This window comes from Medicago truncatula, chromosome 6 (genome assembly GCF_003473485.1).
Source record: "Medicago truncatula cultivar Jemalong A17 chromosome 6, MtrunA17r5.0-ANR, whole genome shotgun sequence".
Classification (NCBI taxonomy): domain Eukaryota; kingdom Viridiplantae; phylum Streptophyta; class Magnoliopsida; order Fabales; family Fabaceae; genus Medicago; species Medicago truncatula.
Window position 1 is genome coordinate 4,390,665 of NC_053047.1, and position 20,045 is coordinate 4,410,709.

The following is a 20,045-nucleotide window of genomic DNA, read 5'->3' on the forward strand; positions in this document are numbered from 1 at the left end:
TTTTTCATCCTTGTGACTGTCTCTGAGTCTTTTTCAGATTGTTTTTTAACATTTCATCAGTAAACCTTGTTAAATTCATTTCAAACTTGCATCTGAGTCAGTGTCAAGTCAATTTGAATCTGTTTAGGTCAATTTTAGCCCTAGGGGCATTTTGGTCATTTCACACAAAATTTTGGCATAGAGAGGTTACTTTGAAGTACCTCATTTAGGCCATTGGTTCGTTTTAGTCCGTTTTGTCAATTTTATTTTTGTTTCGCTTTACGTTTTGTCAGGTTACCAATTTTATTTCAATTTTATTTTTATTTTTGCATTTTGATCCTCAAAGGGGTCCAAAATTGCTTTTCAGTCCAAAACCTTTTTTATTTCAGTCCTTTTAGGGTTAATTGCAGTTTAGTCCTTAAAGTTTTTGTTTTTGCAGAAAAGTCCAAAATTCATTTCAAGATCAAGGCCGTGCCATTTTCTTTCCAAGTCCAGGTGTCATTTTCTCATTGGTTCAGAAGCACACATGGCAGCCTATAAAAGGCGCATTTACTGTACAAGTCAGAATCAGAGGCAATAATCACACGCCAACTCAACAAACACAATCAGATTCTCTCTCTCTATTCAGTTAGATCAGAAACAGAAAATTTCTCAGAATTTCTCAAGAACGCCAAGAACAAAAACCCTAACCGTTTTCCAGAAACTAAAAGTTCATCAGAATCAACAATTTTTGGATCAATTCTCAGAGATTCTGTGGAATCTTCATCATCGAATTGATCATTTCTCTGCAATTCAAAACGCGAGCTCGCATTGAAGCAAGCTCAAGCGTTGATCACAGAAGGGAAATCAGAAGAGGGAAAGAAGCAAGGTTTACACCGGCGAAGAAGATGAAGAAGCAGAATCAGTGAAATCACCGGTTTATTTCCGGTCCAGCAACCAAATCAACAACACAGAAAACGAAGAATCAAGTGTTTCCGAAGAAATTCACCAGAATCTCCAATCAAAAACGTCAGGTAAAACTCAGAACAGAATTCCTTTTCGAAAATAATATCATAGTTTAAACCTGTAAAAATCACGCAAGCAAACAGATCTAAAATTTCCAGAATTCAAAGATAAAGCCGTAACCGTAAACACAAAACCTAGATCCATAAGGATCTAAGTTTTGAAAGCAAGAACAAGTACCAGAAAAGTAGTAAAACGACGAAACGATGTAGATCTTCAAGGATCTAAACGTTTTATTTCAAAAAGATCAAAATCAATTTCAAGACCGTACGAAAATTTTTAGATCTACGTCGTTTCAAGCTGTATTTGAGAAATTTCTTGCTGGATTCGTGTTTAGGGTTAAAGGACGAATCAAAAGATGTGAAAATCTTTAAGATCTGGAAATTTAGGTCACCGGAAACCGCATGAGCTCGCCGGAGAAGATGAAGATTCCGGCGGACCTTCAAGGTCTCCGCCGTCACTTCATCCTCACCGGCGGTAAGGTTCTAGAGAGAGGTGAGAGTTGAGAGAAGAGAGAAGGGTTTAGAGAGAGAAAGAAGAATACGAAATGAAATAAACCGGTGCTCCTTCGTTTTTATAGCCAGCGAACCGGACCGGTCCAGTCCGGTCCATTCCCCTTTGATTCCTGGCCGTTTGATCCAGGGTTTCAGAATCCTGGATCAATCGTGTGGTTCCTGTGCATCCGGATCCTGTGGTTTTGGGCTTGGGCTTGTTTTTCTTTGTTTTTCTACGTTTTTGTATTTTTTCTTGCTATTTGCACTGCCTTTCTTGCTACCTGCACCTGTTGCTTGCTTACATTTTTTACAAAAAATTCCTAAAAAATCCTAGTTGTTTCTTGATGTATTTGTGGTATTTCTATGGTGTTTTTGCATGTAAAAAAAAAATGTTAAAATGGCATGAACTAATTCCCATGTGTTTTCATACTTTTGGTACACTTTTTGCTATGTTTTTGTTCTTGTCACTTTGATATGTGACATGGATGAATGATGCCTAATATTGTGATGAATGTGCCTCTGGTCATGTGCTTTTTTTGCTGTTTTTTGGATATGATTTTGTGGATTTCTTGTTTTACAAGCAACAAGTGTTTGTTTCAAGGAATAAAGTGTCAAATTTCTCTATGAATTTGGTGTGATACTTTGCTTGCATGTGTCTCTATTAATTTCATGTCATGGCTTGAAACAAAATCTCTTTCAAAATTGCTATGATGTGATGATTATGGGTACAAGTACCTTTAGGAATCATATCAAATTTTTTTTTTAGGCTTTTACCACTTTATTGCTTTCTTTTGCTTTTCCTATACAATTTCTTTTTGTTTTATTTCCTACTATTTTGTGCTTTGTGATTACTAACCATTCCATTTCATGTGTCATACATTTCATAGCATTCCACCACCTCCTCCACTTTCTTTAGCTTAGCATTTATTTTTTGCAAGTTTTAATTCATTTGGTGATGTAATTTGTTATCATTGGTTTGTAGCTTGGCAAAGGGGCCATAGAATGTATTTAGGTAATTTTTGTAATATGGACTATGGACACTATGACGCACCGGCACGCACACACTCGCCCTAGATGTATGCCTAGGATTGTATGTGTAGATGTATGGCTAGGATTGCATGTTTAGATGAATGCTTAGGTTTAAACACTTAGAGAAAAATCCAACTTTTCCCAAAACATGCAAATAACCTCACTTGAAAACCTTTTTGAAAATAAAATAGGAGTCAAAACTCCTTATTTCCCTTTTATTTTCTTAAGTAAAATTTCTAATAAAACTTAACTATACTTGGACTTCATTTTGAAAAAGCTAACTCCACCTCACTTTTTTCCAAATCTCATGCCCTTGAGGCCTCTCATCTCTATTCTTCAAAATCTCTTTTCAAACTTAAAATCAACCAACAAAAACAAAAACTATTTTTTGAGAATGAACTACGATCGGTTTTGATCCCTTAAAAGGGTACGTAGGCAATGAGTCAAAACTCCTCCAAGCCGAAATAAAATCAAATTCTACTTCTTCTCACCCCCATTCTTCACTAATCATACCTTCTTTTTTTACAAATAAGCAATAAAACTAAAGCATAGAAATAAACTTAGGAGAACGGTTCTTATGGAATACCATAATCGCTCCGGGTGCCTAACACCTTCCCGTAGTGAAAACGACCCCCGAATCTAGAACTTTTTAAGGGTTTTTCTCCTTTTACCCTTCCCAAGAAAAAAGAGAGATATCAACGGTCGAAAGGTTCAAGTCCAATTAATGGCTTGGCACCCAAAAACCATGATAACAATGATGAATTTTGAAAAAGTGATACGAAGAAGATGACGAAGATGATGAATTTCGTGGAAAGAAGAAGTATTGATTTTGTGGTATGAATAAGTTGATGAATTTAATGGACTTTGTGTTGCGAAGAAGATGAAGTTTGGCTTTAAATTAAAAAAAAAATTAGAAGAGGGAAATTTTAGGATTTCAATATTGATTTTAATTAGTCAAAATGATAAATTTAATAATCAATGTAAATTGATTAGTTAGAGGCATAATTTTAAATCCCGGCTCGAATTGGCTAGTCTGATTGGTTTGGACTGTGAACCGGTGATATAACCGGTTTGAGTTGGTTATTAGATCGGTCGTGCAATTAAATCGTTTGAAATCAGTATGGCTTGGTAAAAACTGGTAGAAACGGTGGCTCGGTTAAAGATTAAATTGAGTAGATCAAAGTTTATCGATATGGGTAAGGGCTTGAAGGAAGCAGCTGCAATCAATGCACTTATGTTTCAATTGGCCTTTACCCAGTCATTGTTATTTTTAATTAACAATGACTAAGTGGTGGTCGGGGTTTGAACCCCAGACCTTGCATATATTATGCCTTGTCCATACCAACTGAGCTAAGTTGACGATGACTAAAGCATATTATTATATCAATTGTAAACATTTTATCTAGTCAATATTTTAGCTAGTTATTCATTCTAAATAGGTTTAAATTTAAAAAAATGAATTTGTTTAATGATGCCTTTTATTTTTATATAAATGTCATGAGTTTTTATATAATTTTTTTAGAACCCGAGTTATACAACAGAGTAATCCAGTTTCATCCGGTTCAGTCATGCGGTTTAACCAGTAAATCAGTGGTTATCGATGAATCAGTGAACTTGTCGAGTCGATGACCGGTCTGATTTTTAAAACTATGGTTAAAAGATAAGTAGAGTCTAATTTCCAATATTTAAAAGTTTCGCATTCCGCTTATAGTATTGTAGATCGGCTACAATCTAACATCATGATACTTGTAATTTAATTGGTTGAATTAAACGTCTGAAAAAGTCATTTTCGTAACTTCATCTTAAAAGCTCCCCTTAACTTTATTATATCCCAGTCTATGTATGTAAGACCCCCTTGTCGACAATATTGTCCCTTTTTTTAAGAACCTTTTCAAATTACAAGATATATAAATGATCTTTCACAAAAGTCAGAAATGGGAAAGGCATCTGATTTTGAAAAAAAAAATAGTCGAGCATGACATCTTAGGTAACATGCTTTGCAGACTTAGGTTAGCAAAATAGAAACTGAGTTTCTTTTGCATGTAGTGTCTAAGTGAGTTAATACCATTTGTGAAAGTCATAAACCCGAATGTATGAGTAGATCCTTATGAAAACACTTTCACATTGGTAGTATATGATCTCTGATTTGGAATGTCACTAAGGTATACTCTCTTTTTCTGTTGATTAAATGAGACAATCAATTTGGATTAACTGTTGTTCTAATTTCACATAATCTTTGTAAAAATTGGCCAACTTAAATTAAAATTTGATTTGATTATTGGCTGCATATATATATTGCTCTATTCTCTTTGCAGCTGAATTTCATTTGAATAATCAATCATATTCAATTCAGGGTCATCCACTACAATAATTCATTGTTTTAGCAGCAACCATTTGCTGTGGATTTGAACCCATGCAAATTTGCTGGGACCATATATGCCTTTGCGGCGGCATAAAGCCCACACAAATGTATTTCTGTAACAAAACAATTTGCAGGGGAATATTGGCTTTGGCGGAGGATGAGAAATCTGATGCTAATTCAAAGCGGGAAAAAAAAATGAATTTTGAAATTTGCGGCGGAAAAAATCCGCTGCAAATCTGACCGATAAAAAAACCCATTTGCGGAGGATCCTGGCGCTCGCAAATGCTTGGCGCTAAATTTGAAATTCAAAAAAGCGTCGGACATAGGCAGCCGCTAAGGCAGTAACGACACTTTTTTTTTACCGTTGGTATTTGCGTTGGACCTGAGGCCGCCGAAAATAACCAACCGCTATTATTTTTTTACCAGTTGGAATTTGCCCCGACTATATTTGGCTTGAGACTGATTCTCAAGTTGTTTTATCGGCTTTAATTCCATAACAAAGGTTCCTTGGAAGCTAAGAAGTAGATTGGAGAAGGCAATTCATGCGCATATGGTATGGCTAATTTAAGTTTATCTTTTTCTAATCATAATATCAGATGGTGTAATGACTCTCATGACTCAATTATGGGGGAGTACATTATGAACAAGTTGGGTATGTCCAACTTTAGATATTTTTTATATTTTGAAAAGGTCCTTAGCCTACTCACCCGTTTCTTTTATGTACTCCTTTTCTTTTTGGTTTAATGTGAATTAGTGGTGCTCTCTGCATCATTTATTATTAAATTAAATAAATAAATAAATTAACAGTGTTGTTGTTAAACCCTTTTTGAATATTGATTGAAACATTGCATCGTGAAAGTACAAGGTTTTTTTTTTATTGCTTACAATTTAGATAATAACCAGAACTTCTAAACTATGCATTATTTTGCTTATATAAGAAATTAATTCCATATGAAAAGATCACTTTAATATCTAATATTTGTGAAGCATGACTTCCTTAGTCACTTTGTCCAAGTTCAAGTATGAACATTCTCCAGGTCTGGTATCCTCCTCTACCTTTTTCTCCCACCATCAATTCATTGACTAACTTCTCCACCTCATCTCTCTTCACATTTGTATCGATTTCCATCCCAATCTCTCATTCATTGCAAATAAATCTACAACTTGTTGGCTTATCACCAAAGAATGGCCAACGCAGCATTGGCACTCCAGCGCATATGCTTTCAGTGGTTGAGTTTCATCCACAATGAGTCAAGAATCCTCCGATTGAAGGGTGGTTCAACACTTTATCTTGTGGACACCAACTTGCTATTAAGCCTCTATCAGAAGTTTCATTCACAAAATCCGATGACAAAACAACCGAGCCACCAATGACAAGATCAGGCCTAGTTATCCACAAAAAAGGTTTTCTTGCTGTTGGCCAAAACCCAAGCAAATTCTAAGAGCTTCTCTTGAGACATAACTGTGATGCTTCCAAAATTTACATAAATAACAGACTTTGGTTCTTTTGATTCAAGCCACTCAAGACATTTAGTATATTCTTTCCAAAGATTGGAATTTAAAGATGCCAAGTGATTTTGTGGACTTTGATTTATAAAAGAAGCAAATGGGCCAATGGTGTATATAGAAGGGAACATAGAGTAGAGAGTATTCATAACATCACTCTCAAGTTCATAAGAAGTATTGATAACAATAGAAGAGGCTCTATGACATCTATCTGCCACTTCGGTTATAAATTTTATCATCAAATTATTAGGATCTGTAATCTTTATAAAATCAGGAAGGTCCTTCAACCTAAAGTTTTGCAAACCTGAAATCCAGTCACCGACTTTTTTGTCCAAATATCCATTTGTTAAATAACTCTCTTCTGCATATTGTAATTGCAAAAGTATGTTAATAGTTGAAACTTTACAAACATGCGCTCGCGCACACATACAAACACACATCAAGATTTTAAATCATGTTTTTAATATTAATAATTGTGGTTGTGTCGTCATTTTGATGATGCACATAATCGCAATGCGACTGATGCAGCCCTAAACGTGATCACATATATAGACATTACAACCTTTATGTTCTGTATAGATTGCAAACACATACATTTTTTAAAACAATTGATTCATGCACATTTCTCTTAAAAGAAAAAAGGAGCATATATTGTTACCTTTGAGTGGTAGTAGACCTTTTCCAATCAATGTTAAAGTGTGTATAATTTTCTGCTTTAAAAGAGAGAAAAGTATATGAGGTTTCTATAACATGGAATAAGTAATGTTACTTATCTATTATATAATCTAAATTTTGTGTCATTCAAATTATTGTCTAATTCATTATATTTTCTTTTGACTAAATTAAATATTGTATAATTCACATTTTTTTACTTTTTATTATTTTAATAATTGAAAATAGAATGATATATAAAAATCATTTTAATGAAGTGTCATGTGATCAAAATTGAGTGTTCGAAGGTGAATAAAATGTTAGAATTCGTACAAATGAGGAGACTGAAATTGTGAGGAAAAAAAAAAAGAAGACCAGATTGCAGAATTGATAAATAAAGGGACCAAAAGTCTAAATTTGTATTTAACTCTTGTTTTTAGTGAAACTTTATTCAATTCATGGAATATGATACTCCATATTTATGAAATTATAATTAATCAATTGAAAATCAAATTTTTGAATTATAATCCATATTTGATGATTTTTTTTGACCAAATATAATGATTTATCTATAATGTAAACTTTTTTTTTTATAATAAAATCTTCCACTTAAGTTTATTATTTTATTCTAGTAAAAAAGAGAGAAGACCATATTGTCTTACTTTCTTGTTACTGTATTAGCTAAAGATTCAATCCTTTCTTTATCTTAATGAATAAAGCCTATTTATATATATTTTTTTGAATAAAGCCTATTTATAATATTTTGTTTACTTTTCCTTTATATATTTTTAGAAAGGATTTTATAGAATATTCTAAAAAGGATTTTATATTTCAAAAGTTTAAAATTTTGTTTACTTTTCATTTAGATATTTTAAAATTAATAATTTTTTTGAGAAAAATTAGTCTATTTATTTACTTTATAGCAAATTTGAAATTTAGAAATTTAATTAATTTTGTTCAAAGGATTATTATTATTTTTTTGTTAAAAGATTGTTCAAAGGATACATGAATCTTGAGGCCAGATTATAATGTTTCCAAGTCAGTAAATTTCATTGAGGATGCATCTTTTTGTTTTTTGTTCAAAAGTGGATGCTTCTTTAACTAGTTATCTTCTATACCTTCAAATATGTTATTAATAGAATAGAATATAATAGATAGATGTGTACTGAATTGTAATTATAAAAAAAAATATTATTTAACTTTTTGAATTTCAATCAATAAATTAATTAGTAAAATACTTGTCGGTAATTGTAATTCTTAATTGGAGGGGTAACTCGAACCCGATCTCTGTTTCAGTTGTATCCCAATCATTTTCCTTATTTTTTTCTCCGTTTATCTTTTTGATCGGGACAAACCCGATCCATTGCATTCGGGTCAGGTCGAGTTTCAAGACCGAGCCTGTATTGTACATCCCAATATAGTATGTGTTTGTTGTACCGGTAGAAATAGGAAAAAACGCCGTTTGCACAAAAGCTACAAAAGGTAGCTTCTTTATTTTCACGTTCAAAATGCCTTGGGACGTGGAAAATGCTACTACACCGCTGTACCAAACAGGTCCATAGAAGACACTTTATGCGGTTGTATATTACACTATAGGTTTATGCGGTTGACTATTACACTATTGGCAACACTTACGCGGTTAAAAATTAGGAATATTTCTGGCCACACAAACAATCTTTTTTTGACATTTTAGGCAACGCTTTAGCCATGGATAAAAATTATGGATGTTTCTATCCATAGGAAAAACCACTCTCTATCCGGTTTTAATTGCCACATATTTTAATTTTGCCCTAAAGATATAAAATGTCGCTTTAAACCGTTAATTAACATTGTTTTTTTTACACCTAACACCGTTCATTTCTTTATTATATTGTTAACGCAGTTCATATATTTGGTTAATGACGTTTAATAAATAGTTAAAAGAATATCGTGTAAATTTTAACATTGATTTTTTGACATGCAACATTGTTTATTTTTTCATTTCTTCATTAACACATTGCAAATATTACGCTGTTCTATTAATAGTTGATACATGTAACAAGATGTTGTAATTCGTTAACTATTTAAATGAAATGAATTAACCACATATTTAAACTGCGTTGATTAAGTTATAAATAAATTCTTGTCAAAAAAAAAAGTTATAAATAAATTAATAATGTTATTGTGAAACCTTATTGAATATTGATTGAAAGAGTGCATAGAAAAAATACAAGGTTTGTGATTGCTTAAAATTAGAACTTCTAAACTATGCATTATTTTTTCTTATCAAAGAAATGATTTCTAAAAGAAAAGATCACATTAATCTAATTTTGTTTAAGCAAGACATCCTTAATGACTTTGTCCAAGTTCTTGTATGAAACACCTCCAGGTCTGGTATCCTCCTCCACCTTCTTCTTGAATTCCATGACCTTTTGCCTCATCTTCTTTCCAATCTCTCCAACCATCAATTCGTTGACCAACTTCTCCACCTCATCCCTCTTCACATCTTTATCGATTTCAAGTCCAATCTCCCATTTGTTGCAAATAAATCTACAGTTTGCTGGCTGATCACCAAAGAATGGCCAACACAACATCGGCACTCCAGCACATATGCTTTCAGTGGTTGAATTCCATCCACAATGAGTCAAGAATCCACCAATTGAAGGGTGGTTCAGTACTTGCTCTTGCGGACACCAGCTTGCTATTAGGCCTCTATCTGAAATTTCATTCACAAACTCAGATGACAAAATAAACGAGCCGCCAATGACAAGATCAGGCCTAATGATCCATAAAAAGGGTTTCTTGCTATCAGCCAAACCCCAAGCAAACTCTAACAGTTGATCAGGAGTCATAACTGTGATGCTGCCAAAATTTACATAGACAACAGATCCTGGTTCTTTTGATTCAAGCCATTCAAGACATTTAGTATCTTCTTTCCAAAGATTGGAATTTAAAGATGCCAGGTGATTTTGTGGACTTTGATTTATAAAAGAAGAAAGTGGACCAATGGTGTATAGAGAAGGGAATATAAAATAGAGTTCATTCATAATATCACTTTCGAGTTCATTAGAAGTATTCAAAATAACAGCAGAAGCTCTGTGACATTTATCTGTCATTTCACTGACAAATTTTATCAGCAAGTTATTAGGATCTTTTATCTTTATTGTTTCAGGAAAATCCTTCAATCTGAAATTTTTCAAACCTGGAATCCAGTCAACTTCAGTGTCTAAATATCCATCTGTTAGATAAATCTCATCTGCATATCATAATTAAAAAAGTCAATAGCTTGAAGTTATATACATAAATATATATCAAGGTATAAAATCACATTTGCAATAATGATTGTAGTTAATCAAGGTATAAATATCTATCTGTTAGAATTTTTAAAAAAAACCTTGACATTATAACATACGCGCGCACAGACACAACAAACCTCTCTTAGGAAGAAAAAGGGAACAAAGATGATATACCTTTGAGTGGCAGCACACCATTCTGAAACAATTTAGGAATGTGAGAAGTAGTGAGTGAGCAACATGCACTGACCGGGGAAAAGAGAACGATTGGGAGTGCACGTTGTTCAGCGGCATCCACTGTAAATGGCATGTAACAATCAGAAACTATGCAAGTAACCGGAGGGATAAGATCGGCAGTGGCAGAGGCATCAAGTCTTGTAAGAAGTTCACTAAAGGGTTGAATGAAGTTCATCATGATTGATTGAAAAAATAAGTGTACGTCTTGAAAAACATCACCAGTTTCCATTGTTGTAAAACCATTTGGAATGGTCTCAAAGTTAAAGTCAGTGAAACCATCTAGAGAATTAGGACCTCTTGAATTGAGCAAGCAATTGTGATTGTATTCAGTGTTGACAAAGGTTATGTGAAAACCTCTAAGGTGAAGTAGTTTTCCTAGTTTCAACAATGCATTGATATGGCCTTGGGATGGACATGGAATCAACACAGCATGTGGCTTTGTCTTTGCAAAATTACTCATATCTGAATTTTTTAATCAATGTTAAAGTGGGTTAGAAAATTAAGAAAAAAAAACTGAGTATGTAATGTTACACATCTATGATCTATTATATAATGGAAAAAATTTCTATTATTGTCTAATTCATATATATTTTCCCTATAGAGTCGTTCTAATTCAAACATATTTTTTCTATTATGTTAATAAGTTTTTTTAGAGGTATTATTTTAATAATTAAAAATAACTGGAATGACATATAATAACATCATTCTTATAAGGGTGGAGATCAATTTACTTTATGGTCAAATCGTACTAATATTTACGTCATTTGATGAAGTGTCATATCATCCAAAGTGAATGATAAAAGGTAAATCAATAAAGTGTCATGTCATCCAAATTAAACTTTAAAAGGTGAATTATATTTCTAAGTTTTTGCTCTCAAAAAAAGTTTTTAAAAGTGAGAGGACCGAAATAATGAGAAAAATATAAGAAGACCAAAATTATGAATTTAGTAAAATAAGGGAACAAAAGTCCATAACCGTATATCTTTTTTGGGTACAGTCCAAAACTGTATATTTTTTTTTTGTTGTACAAAGTCCAAAACTGTATTTAACTCTTCTTTTCATTAAGAATTTGCTCTAATCGTTATATCATCTCCAATATAGTCAAAATGATAAATTTAATAATTAATGTAAATTGATTCATTTTTTTTAAAGGTAATGTAAATTGATTAGTTAAAAGCATAGTTTTAAAACCTGGTTCGGACTGGTCGGTCCGATCGGTTGGACCGTGAACCGGTGATATAATCGGTTTGAGCTGGTTATTAGATCAGTCGTGCAATTGAACCGGTTGAAACCGGCGTGGCTCGATAAAAATCGATGGAAACGGTGACTCGGTCGGTTTGGCAAACCGGATCGGGTTAATAGGCAATGTTTTAAACTATGAAAGGAAAAAAAAACGGAAAAGAAGATGGGAGATCAACAAGGATAGGAAGCAGAGGTGGATATAGGGGGGTTCGCGGTGCGGTTTGGATCTGTTTTGAGAAAAAATGTCATCCGATCTAAAATAAAAATCACATGCTGTTCAGTTTGGTTTGGATGACTATTCTAAAAAAATCTAAACCGGTTTAATTTGGATCGGTTTTTGGATATCCAAAATGTATATTTTTTGTTTACTTTTTTTTAAGAATATATTTTTTTTATTAATATTAATATGACACAAATACGGTAAAATAATAGGTTTGATGCAAAATATATATATAAAAAATTACAATATGAAAATTAGCGATTATTTTTTAAACTTATGAAGTAATAATAATATAGATTAAATTAGTGTAATATATAAGATTAAAAACCAGCAAGCAAGTCTAGAAGTTCTAGTTCAACTGACAAATGCCGAAATTGCAAGGCCGGACGTCATGATCCGGGTTCGAACCTGGGACCTCACAGTTGTGTGTGAGTTTAATTTCAGTGGTTTACCACTTCATCTAAGACCAAAAAAAAAAAAAAACCAGCAAGCAACATAATAATGCAATATATAAAACTAATAAAAGAATAAATAAGTATTAATATTTACTTTTGCGGAATTCAGTTTGTTTTGAGAAAGTGATTCGAAATTCGATCTAATTTCAGCGGTTTTTACAAAATAACATCCAAACACATCCAAAAATATTTGTTTTTTTTGCGATTTTTGTTTTTTTTTATCGGTTTGCGATTTTATATTGAATCAGTTACAATTTAGATCTAATGTATTTTCAATTAAGATCTACAATATTTGGAAGATTAGTGAGTTGTAGGTTTTGGTTAGAGAATAAAGTGAGTAGATCAAAGTTTATAGATCTGCAATCAATGGACTTATGTTACAATTGGCCTTTACCTAGTAATTTTTTTTTTTAATTAACAAAGGGAACACGTGAGGCACTTTGTTGGTTTGGTGCAAATCACAATTCACCCATCATAATAAGTAATAACGACATGAAAAACCAGAGAGATAACAAAGATAAGGGAAAATGCGGAAAGTAAAGAGCATGACATCTTAGGTAACATGCTTTGTAGATTTAGACTTTGTTTGCGAGTTTGGAGGGGAATGGAAGGAAAGACTTAGAAAAAAAGGAAGAAGTAAGTGACAGAAATAGAGGACATTGGAAGTAGGGTTTTGGGGGCTTATTTTTCTTCAAAATATACAACCTTCCTCATTTGGGGAACTAAAAAATTGTATTGGAGGAGGGTTTATATGAATTCTTTAAATTTTAATGCATGTTGTTATAATATTTTTAAAATTAAAAATATATTAATCATAAACATTAATTTATCATTCTTTAAAAAAATGTGAAAGATTTCTCAATATTCACTTATATTTCTCTCCCCCCAAAGCCTTTCCTTCCCGATCCCTTTCAAACTCTCAAACAAAGCCTTAGGTTAGCAAAATAGAAACCGAGCTTCTTTTGCATGTAGTGTCTAAGTGAGTTAATACCATTTGTGAAAGTCGTAATCCCGAGTGTATGAAAAGAACCTTGTGAAAACACTTCCACATTGGTAGTCTATGATCTCTGATTTGGAAGGTCACTAAGGTATGTTCTCTTTTTCTGTTGATTAAATGAGACGATCGATTTGCGATTATTTATTATTCTAATTTCACATAATCTTTGTAAAAATTGGCCAATTTAAACTAAAATTTGATTTGATTTTTGAAAATAGATAAATAAATTTTAAATTATTTTAATTTATGAAAATATAATAAAATGAATTACCAAAAATAAAAAACTGTTTTTAAAGTTTTTAATTATGTGGCGTGCCACATCAGTGCCATGTATATATATATATATATATATATATATATATAATATATTGCATTTATTATCCATTTTGGAGAGTTGGTACATCTTTTTTATAGAGGATAATAAGTGTGTATTGCATAAATTTGATCTATTATCTTTTATGTTTGTTGCTAATAGGGTTCCTTACTTTGTAATTTGTAACAAGATGAGAATGACAATAGTAAGAGATTAAAAGGGTAATACTCAAAAGTACCTCATTTTTGTTCCGATTCGGGTCCTTTTCTCACTTTATTTTAGTTTAATCTTTTTTTATTTTTACTTTATTTCCATCTTATATCTTTATTTTTATTTCTTATTTTATTTTATTTCACTTCTTTTTATTATTTTATTTCTCATTTTAGTTTATCATTTTTATTTTTTATTTTATTAGAAAGTGTCCAATAGGTCTGAAGTAATTGTCCAGGGGGGCCTTATTTTTTTTTTTCTTCTCAACACAGAAACGCGTTCAAGTTTTAATATCGTAATCACCATTCAAATCTCATAAAAAGAACAAAAACATGCAAATAATCAAAAATTCACAAAAAAATCCTTTTTATAATAAACCTTGATTTTTAATTAAGTGATTTCTCTTTTAGCTTTTTTTTTTCTAAAATAAAATTTCAATTTACTTTAATCATATTTGAGTCATTTTTCTTTTAACATAACTAACACAAACAATTTGGCTTTTACATTTTAATATCTTTTTCAAAACTAATAAAAAATACATAACAAATCAATCGATATTTTTATCCCGAACTACGAGGTTTTGATCCCTCACGGATACGTAGGCAAATGACCTTGTCATTCCAAATCAAAAAACATAAAAAAAAAAACAATTTTCCTTTTCTTTTAATCACTACTCTCATTCCTTCTTTAAAAACAAGCAAGTTATAGCCAAAAAAATAAATAAAATCAAAAGGTTCTCGTAGAATACTACGAACGTTTAGGGTGCTAACACCTTCCATAAACGTAACTAACCCCCGAACCCTAAATCTTTTAAAATGTGGTAATTTAGAACTTTTTTCCCTTCTCTTTGAAAATTAAAAGTTCAATCGTGAATAAAATTTGTGAGTCAATGCTAACTACTTTTTTTTTTTTTTTAAGGAGATGGTAACTAGTTTGATCTTCGAAAAATGACGTGACAATAATGACATATAAACTTTTTTTTAAAGAAGTTAAATTAGCCCACTCTAATCAGTTTGAGAAAGAATCGATTTGGAACCTTGTGGAGAAGCACGCAAGGATTCCAGATTAATACCACCAGGCTAACCCAAATGGATTTAGAGTGACATATAATAAGATCATTCATGTAAGGATGGAAATCTATTTACTATTAGGTCAAATCATAATGGTACACAAATTAAGGTCATTTTAATGAAGTGCCATTATTTTTTTTTTTACCAATGAAGTGTCATGTTATCAAAACTGTATGTTAGAAGGTGAATAAAATATCAAAATTCGTAAAATTGAGGAGATCGAAATTATGAGGAAAAAAATAAGAAGACCAAAATTATGGATTTGATTAATACGGGGACTAAAAGTCTAAAACTATAACTAACTATTGTTTTTATTAAAAAAATTACTCTAGTCATCACAACATCTCCAATATAGTAAACTTTATTCGAGTCATGGTTTTTTTTTTTTTTTTTTTTTAGGAACAATTCATGGAATATTATACTCCATATTTATCTATGGTCCTCATGAGTTTCACTCAATTGGTAAGGACAATGCATGATATATGCAAGGTCTGGGGCTCAAACCTCGGCCACCACAAAAAAATACTCCATATTTATGAAATTATCATTAATCAATTGAAAATAAGATTTTCGAATTAATATGTAATCCATATTTGATGATTTTTTTGACCAAATATGATGATTTATCTATAATTTAGACTTTCTTTATAAAATCTTTCACTTAAGTAAAAAAGAGGGAAGACCACAGCATTGTCTTATTTTCTTGTTGCTGTATTAGCTGACGATTTAATCCTTTATTCATCTTAATGAAATACCTTCATTTAAAAATAAAAAAGATTTTACATAGCCTATTTATAAAATTTTGTTTACTTTTCATTTAGATATTTTTAAAAAGGATTTTATATTTTGAAAGTTTAAAATTTTGTTTACTTTTAATTTAAATATTTTAAAATTAATAATTTTTCTGAGAAAAATTAGTCTATTTATTTACTTTACAGCAGAAATCGAAATTTAGAAATTTAATTATTTTTTTTCAAACGATTAATTATATTTTTTTTGTTAAAAGATTGTTCAAAGGATACATGAATCTTGAGGCCAGATTATAACGTTTACATGACAGTAAATTTCATCGAGGATCCTTTTTTTTTTTTTTTGGTCAAAAGAGGATGCTTCTTTTTTTTTTTGGTCTATACCTTCAAATATATATAGATGTGTATTGGTTTCTTATTATAAAAAAAATATTATTTAACTCTTTGAATTTCAATCAATAAATCAATTAGTAAGATATTAGTTCTCTCTTTCAATTGTATTCCAGTTATTTCCCTTATTTTTTTCCGTTTATCTTTTTGATTGGGTTTCACCCAATCCATAATATTTCGGCCAGGCCGAGTTTTAAGATCGGGTCTTGCATTGTACACCCCAGTATATAATACACTTTATGCGGTTGCCTATTACACTATAGGTAACACTTAACACATGGTTAAAAATTAGGAATATTTATGGCCACACAAACATTCGTTTTTTGACATTTTAGGCAACCCTTTAGCCACAATAAAAATATGCATGTTTCTATCCACGGGAAAAAATATTCTATTATCTCCCTATCCAACAAGCCGGCTCTAGTTTTCACTCTCTAGGTTTTTTCTTACAGTTTCTTCACGATTTTGGGTCAATTCTTGACATGAAGTCACCCCTCTTCATCTTGTTCTCTCTATTTCAATCTAAATAAGTGATTTTCATATAGATCTAGGTTTTTTCTTTGTGATTTCATCATATAAGTGTGGTGGTTTGTTATTCGTCGTCTTGTGCAGCGTTGTTTGATTTTCCGTCTTCATGCAGTGTTCATTTGATTTATATTGAAGGATCGATTATTCAATCAAAGATTTGGCCGTCAACGTTGCAGATCCAGAGGTCATGGATATTCCGGCCACTTTAATTTTATCATATATTTTTGTAGGCATTATGCCGTTATATGCTATTAACTTGGTGAGTTTGTTCGCAGATTCATCCTTTACACTTTTAGCGGTGTTGAATGATGTAAACTCTCGATTTAAATGAATGAATATCATTTTGTTTTTGACAAAAAAAAAAAAGGAAAAACCACTCTATCCGGTTTTAATTGCCACATATTTTAATTGTGGCCTAAAGATATAAAACGGCGCCTTAAACTGTTAATTAACATAGTTTTTTTTTTTTTTAACTTCTAACACTATTAATTTGTTTATTACATTGTTAAGGCAGTTTATATATTTGGTTAATTACATTTAATAAATAGTTATAGAATATCGAATAAATTTTAACATTGATTTTTTGACACACAACATTGTTTATTTTTTCATTTCTTCATTAAAACATTTCAAATATCATGCTATTCTATTGATAGTTAATACATATAACAAGATGTTGTAATTCGTTAACTATTTAATGAAATGAATTAACCAAAGACTATATTTACAAATTATCAACCATGTACTTTTTTAATCGATTATGAAAAAAGAAACCAACCTTGTAAACAAAAAAATCATCAACTACAAAATGAAATGAATTAACCACATAATTAAACTGTGTTGATTAAGTTATAAATAGATTAACAGTGTTATTGTGAAACCTTATTGAATATTGATCGAAAGAGTGCATAGAAAAAAAAAATACAAGGTTTGTGATTGCATAAAACTAGAACTTCTAAACTATGCATTATTTTTGCTTATCAAAGAAATGATATTTTTTTGCTAAATCAAGAGCACAAAGATAAAAAAGAATAGCAGGTGTTCCAACTAGACTCTAATCATTTGTGCTCATATATATTATTAATAAAAGGGAAAAAATACATAAAAAATTGGGGGACATAAACCTAACCCAGTAAACTCACACAAAAGGGCAGGTTGACCTAAGATGGGTGATACAAAAAATTAAAATAACAGAAATGGATGAGCCTTAATTAATTCTAAAAATAATCAAAGGTGTTCAAAGAAATGATATTATTTTTGCTTATCAAAGAAATGATTTCTAAAAGAAAAGATCACTTTAATATTTTTTTAAGCAAGACATCCTTAATGACTTTGTCCAAGTTCTTGTATGAAACACCTCCAGGTCTGGTATCCTCCTCCACCTTCTTCTTGAACTCCATGATCTTTTCCCTCATCTTCTTTCCATTCTCTCCAACCATCAATTCATTGACTAGCTTCTCCACCTCATCTCTCTTCACATCTTTATCGATTTCAAGTCCAATCTCCCATTCATTGCAAATAAATCTACAATTTGCTAGCTGATCACCAAAGAATGGCCAACACAACATTGGCACTCCAGCGCATATGCTTTCAGTGGTTGAGTTCCATCCGCAATGAGTCAAGAATCCACCGATTGAAGGGTGGTTCAGTACTTGCTCTTGAGGACACCAGTTCACGATTAGGCCTCTATCTGAAATTCCATTTACAATCTCTGATGAGAAAACTACCGAGCCGCCAATGACAAGATCGGGCCTAATGATCCACAAAAAGGGTTGCTTGCTATTTGCCAAACCCCAAGCAAACTCTAACAGTTTCTCTGGAGACATAACTGTGACGCTGCCGAAATTTACATAGACAACAGATCCTGGTTCTTTTGATTCAAGCCACTCAAGACATTTAGTATCTTCTTTCCAAAGATTGAAATTTAAAGATGCTAGATGATTTTGTGGACTTTGATTTAAAAAAGAAGAAAGTGGACCAATGGCGTATAGAGAAGGGAATATAGAATAGAGTTCATTCATAACATCACTTTCAAGTTCATTAGAAGTATTCAAAACAATAGCAGAAGCTCTTTGACATTTATTTGTCACTTCATTTGTATATTTTAACATAAAGTCATTAGGATCTTTTATCTTTATTGTTTCAGGAAAATCCTTCAATCTGAAGTTTTTCAAACCTGGAATCCAGTCAACTTCAATGTCGAAATATCCATCTATTAGATAACTCTCATCTGCATATCATAATTGAAAAAGTCAATAGCTGAAGTTATATACATAAATATATACCAAGGTTTAAAATCACATTTTTGCAATTATGATTGTAGTTAATTGTTTCATCATATTGTAGTTAATCAAGGTATAAATATCCATCGGTTAGAATTTTTTTAAAAAAACCTTGACATTAATCATCACATACGCGCGCGCGCACAACAAAACTCTCATAAGAAGAAAAAGGGAACGAAGATGATATACCTTTGAGTGGCAGCACACCATTCTGAAACAATTTAGGAATGTGAGAAGTAGTGAGTGAGCAACATGCGCTGACCGGAGAAAAGAGAACGATTGGGAGTGCACGTTCTTCAGCAGCATCTACTGTAAATGGCATGTAACAATCAGAAATTATGCAAGTAACTGGAGGGATAAGACCAGCAGTGGCAGAGGCATCAAGTCTAGTAAGAAGTTCACCAAAGGGTTGAAGGAAGTCCGTCATGATTGATCGAAAAAAGGAGTGTATGTCTTGAATAAGATCACCACTTTCCATTGCAGTAAAACCATTTGGAATGGTCTCAAAGTTAAAGTCAGTGAAACCATCAAGAGAATCAGGACCTCTTGAATTGAGCAAGGCTTTGTGATTGTATTCAGTGTTGACAAACGTTATGTGAAAGCCTCTAAGGTGAAGAAGCTTTGCTAGTTTCAACAATGCATTGATATGGCCTTGAGCTGGACATGGAATCAATACAGCATGTGGCTTTGTCTTTGCAAAATTACTCATATTTGATTTTTCTAATCAATGTTAAAGTGGGTTAGAAAACTAAGAAAACAAAACTGAATATGTAATGTTACATATCTATGGTCTATTATATAATGCAAATTTTTTCTATTATTGTCTAATTCATATATATTTTCCCTATAGAGTCCTTCAAATTATTGTCTAATTCATATATATTTTTTCTATTATGTTATAATTTTGTTTTGAGGGGTATTATTTTAATAATTAAAAATAACTTGAATGACATATAATAACACCATTCTTATAAGGGTGGAGATCAATTTACTGAGGTTAAATCATGACGGTATTAATGTTCACGTCATTTGATGAAGTGTCATATCATTCAAATTG

At 31.6% G+C, this 20,045-nt stretch overlaps 2 protein-coding genes across 2 annotated transcripts; both read right to left on the reverse strand.

Moving 5' to 3' along the window:
* Positions 1-9,326: 9,326 nt before the first annotated feature.
* Positions 9,327-10,992, reverse strand: LOC11420064 (7-deoxyloganetin glucosyltransferase). The gene is made up of 2 exons (XM_003618584.1): positions 10,473-10,992; positions 9,327-10,258 (listed from the first exon to the last, which is right to left on the reverse strand). Exons 1-2 carry the CDS (start codon positions 10,990-10,992, stop codon positions 9,327-9,329), a joined length of 1,452 nt encoding a protein of 483 aa, XP_003618632.1.
* A 6,787-nt stretch (positions 10,993-17,779) lies between these two features.
* Positions 17,780-19,697, reverse strand: LOC11415999 (7-deoxyloganetin glucosyltransferase). Its single transcript, XM_003618586.3, has 2 exons — positions 19,178-19,697; positions 17,780-18,936 (listed from the first exon to the last, which is right to left on the reverse strand). Exons 1-2 carry the CDS (start codon positions 19,695-19,697, stop codon positions 17,999-18,001), a joined length of 1,458 nt encoding a protein of 485 aa, XP_003618634.1. The 3' UTR covers positions 17,780-17,998.
* Between the last annotated feature and the right edge of the window lie 348 nt (positions 19,698-20,045).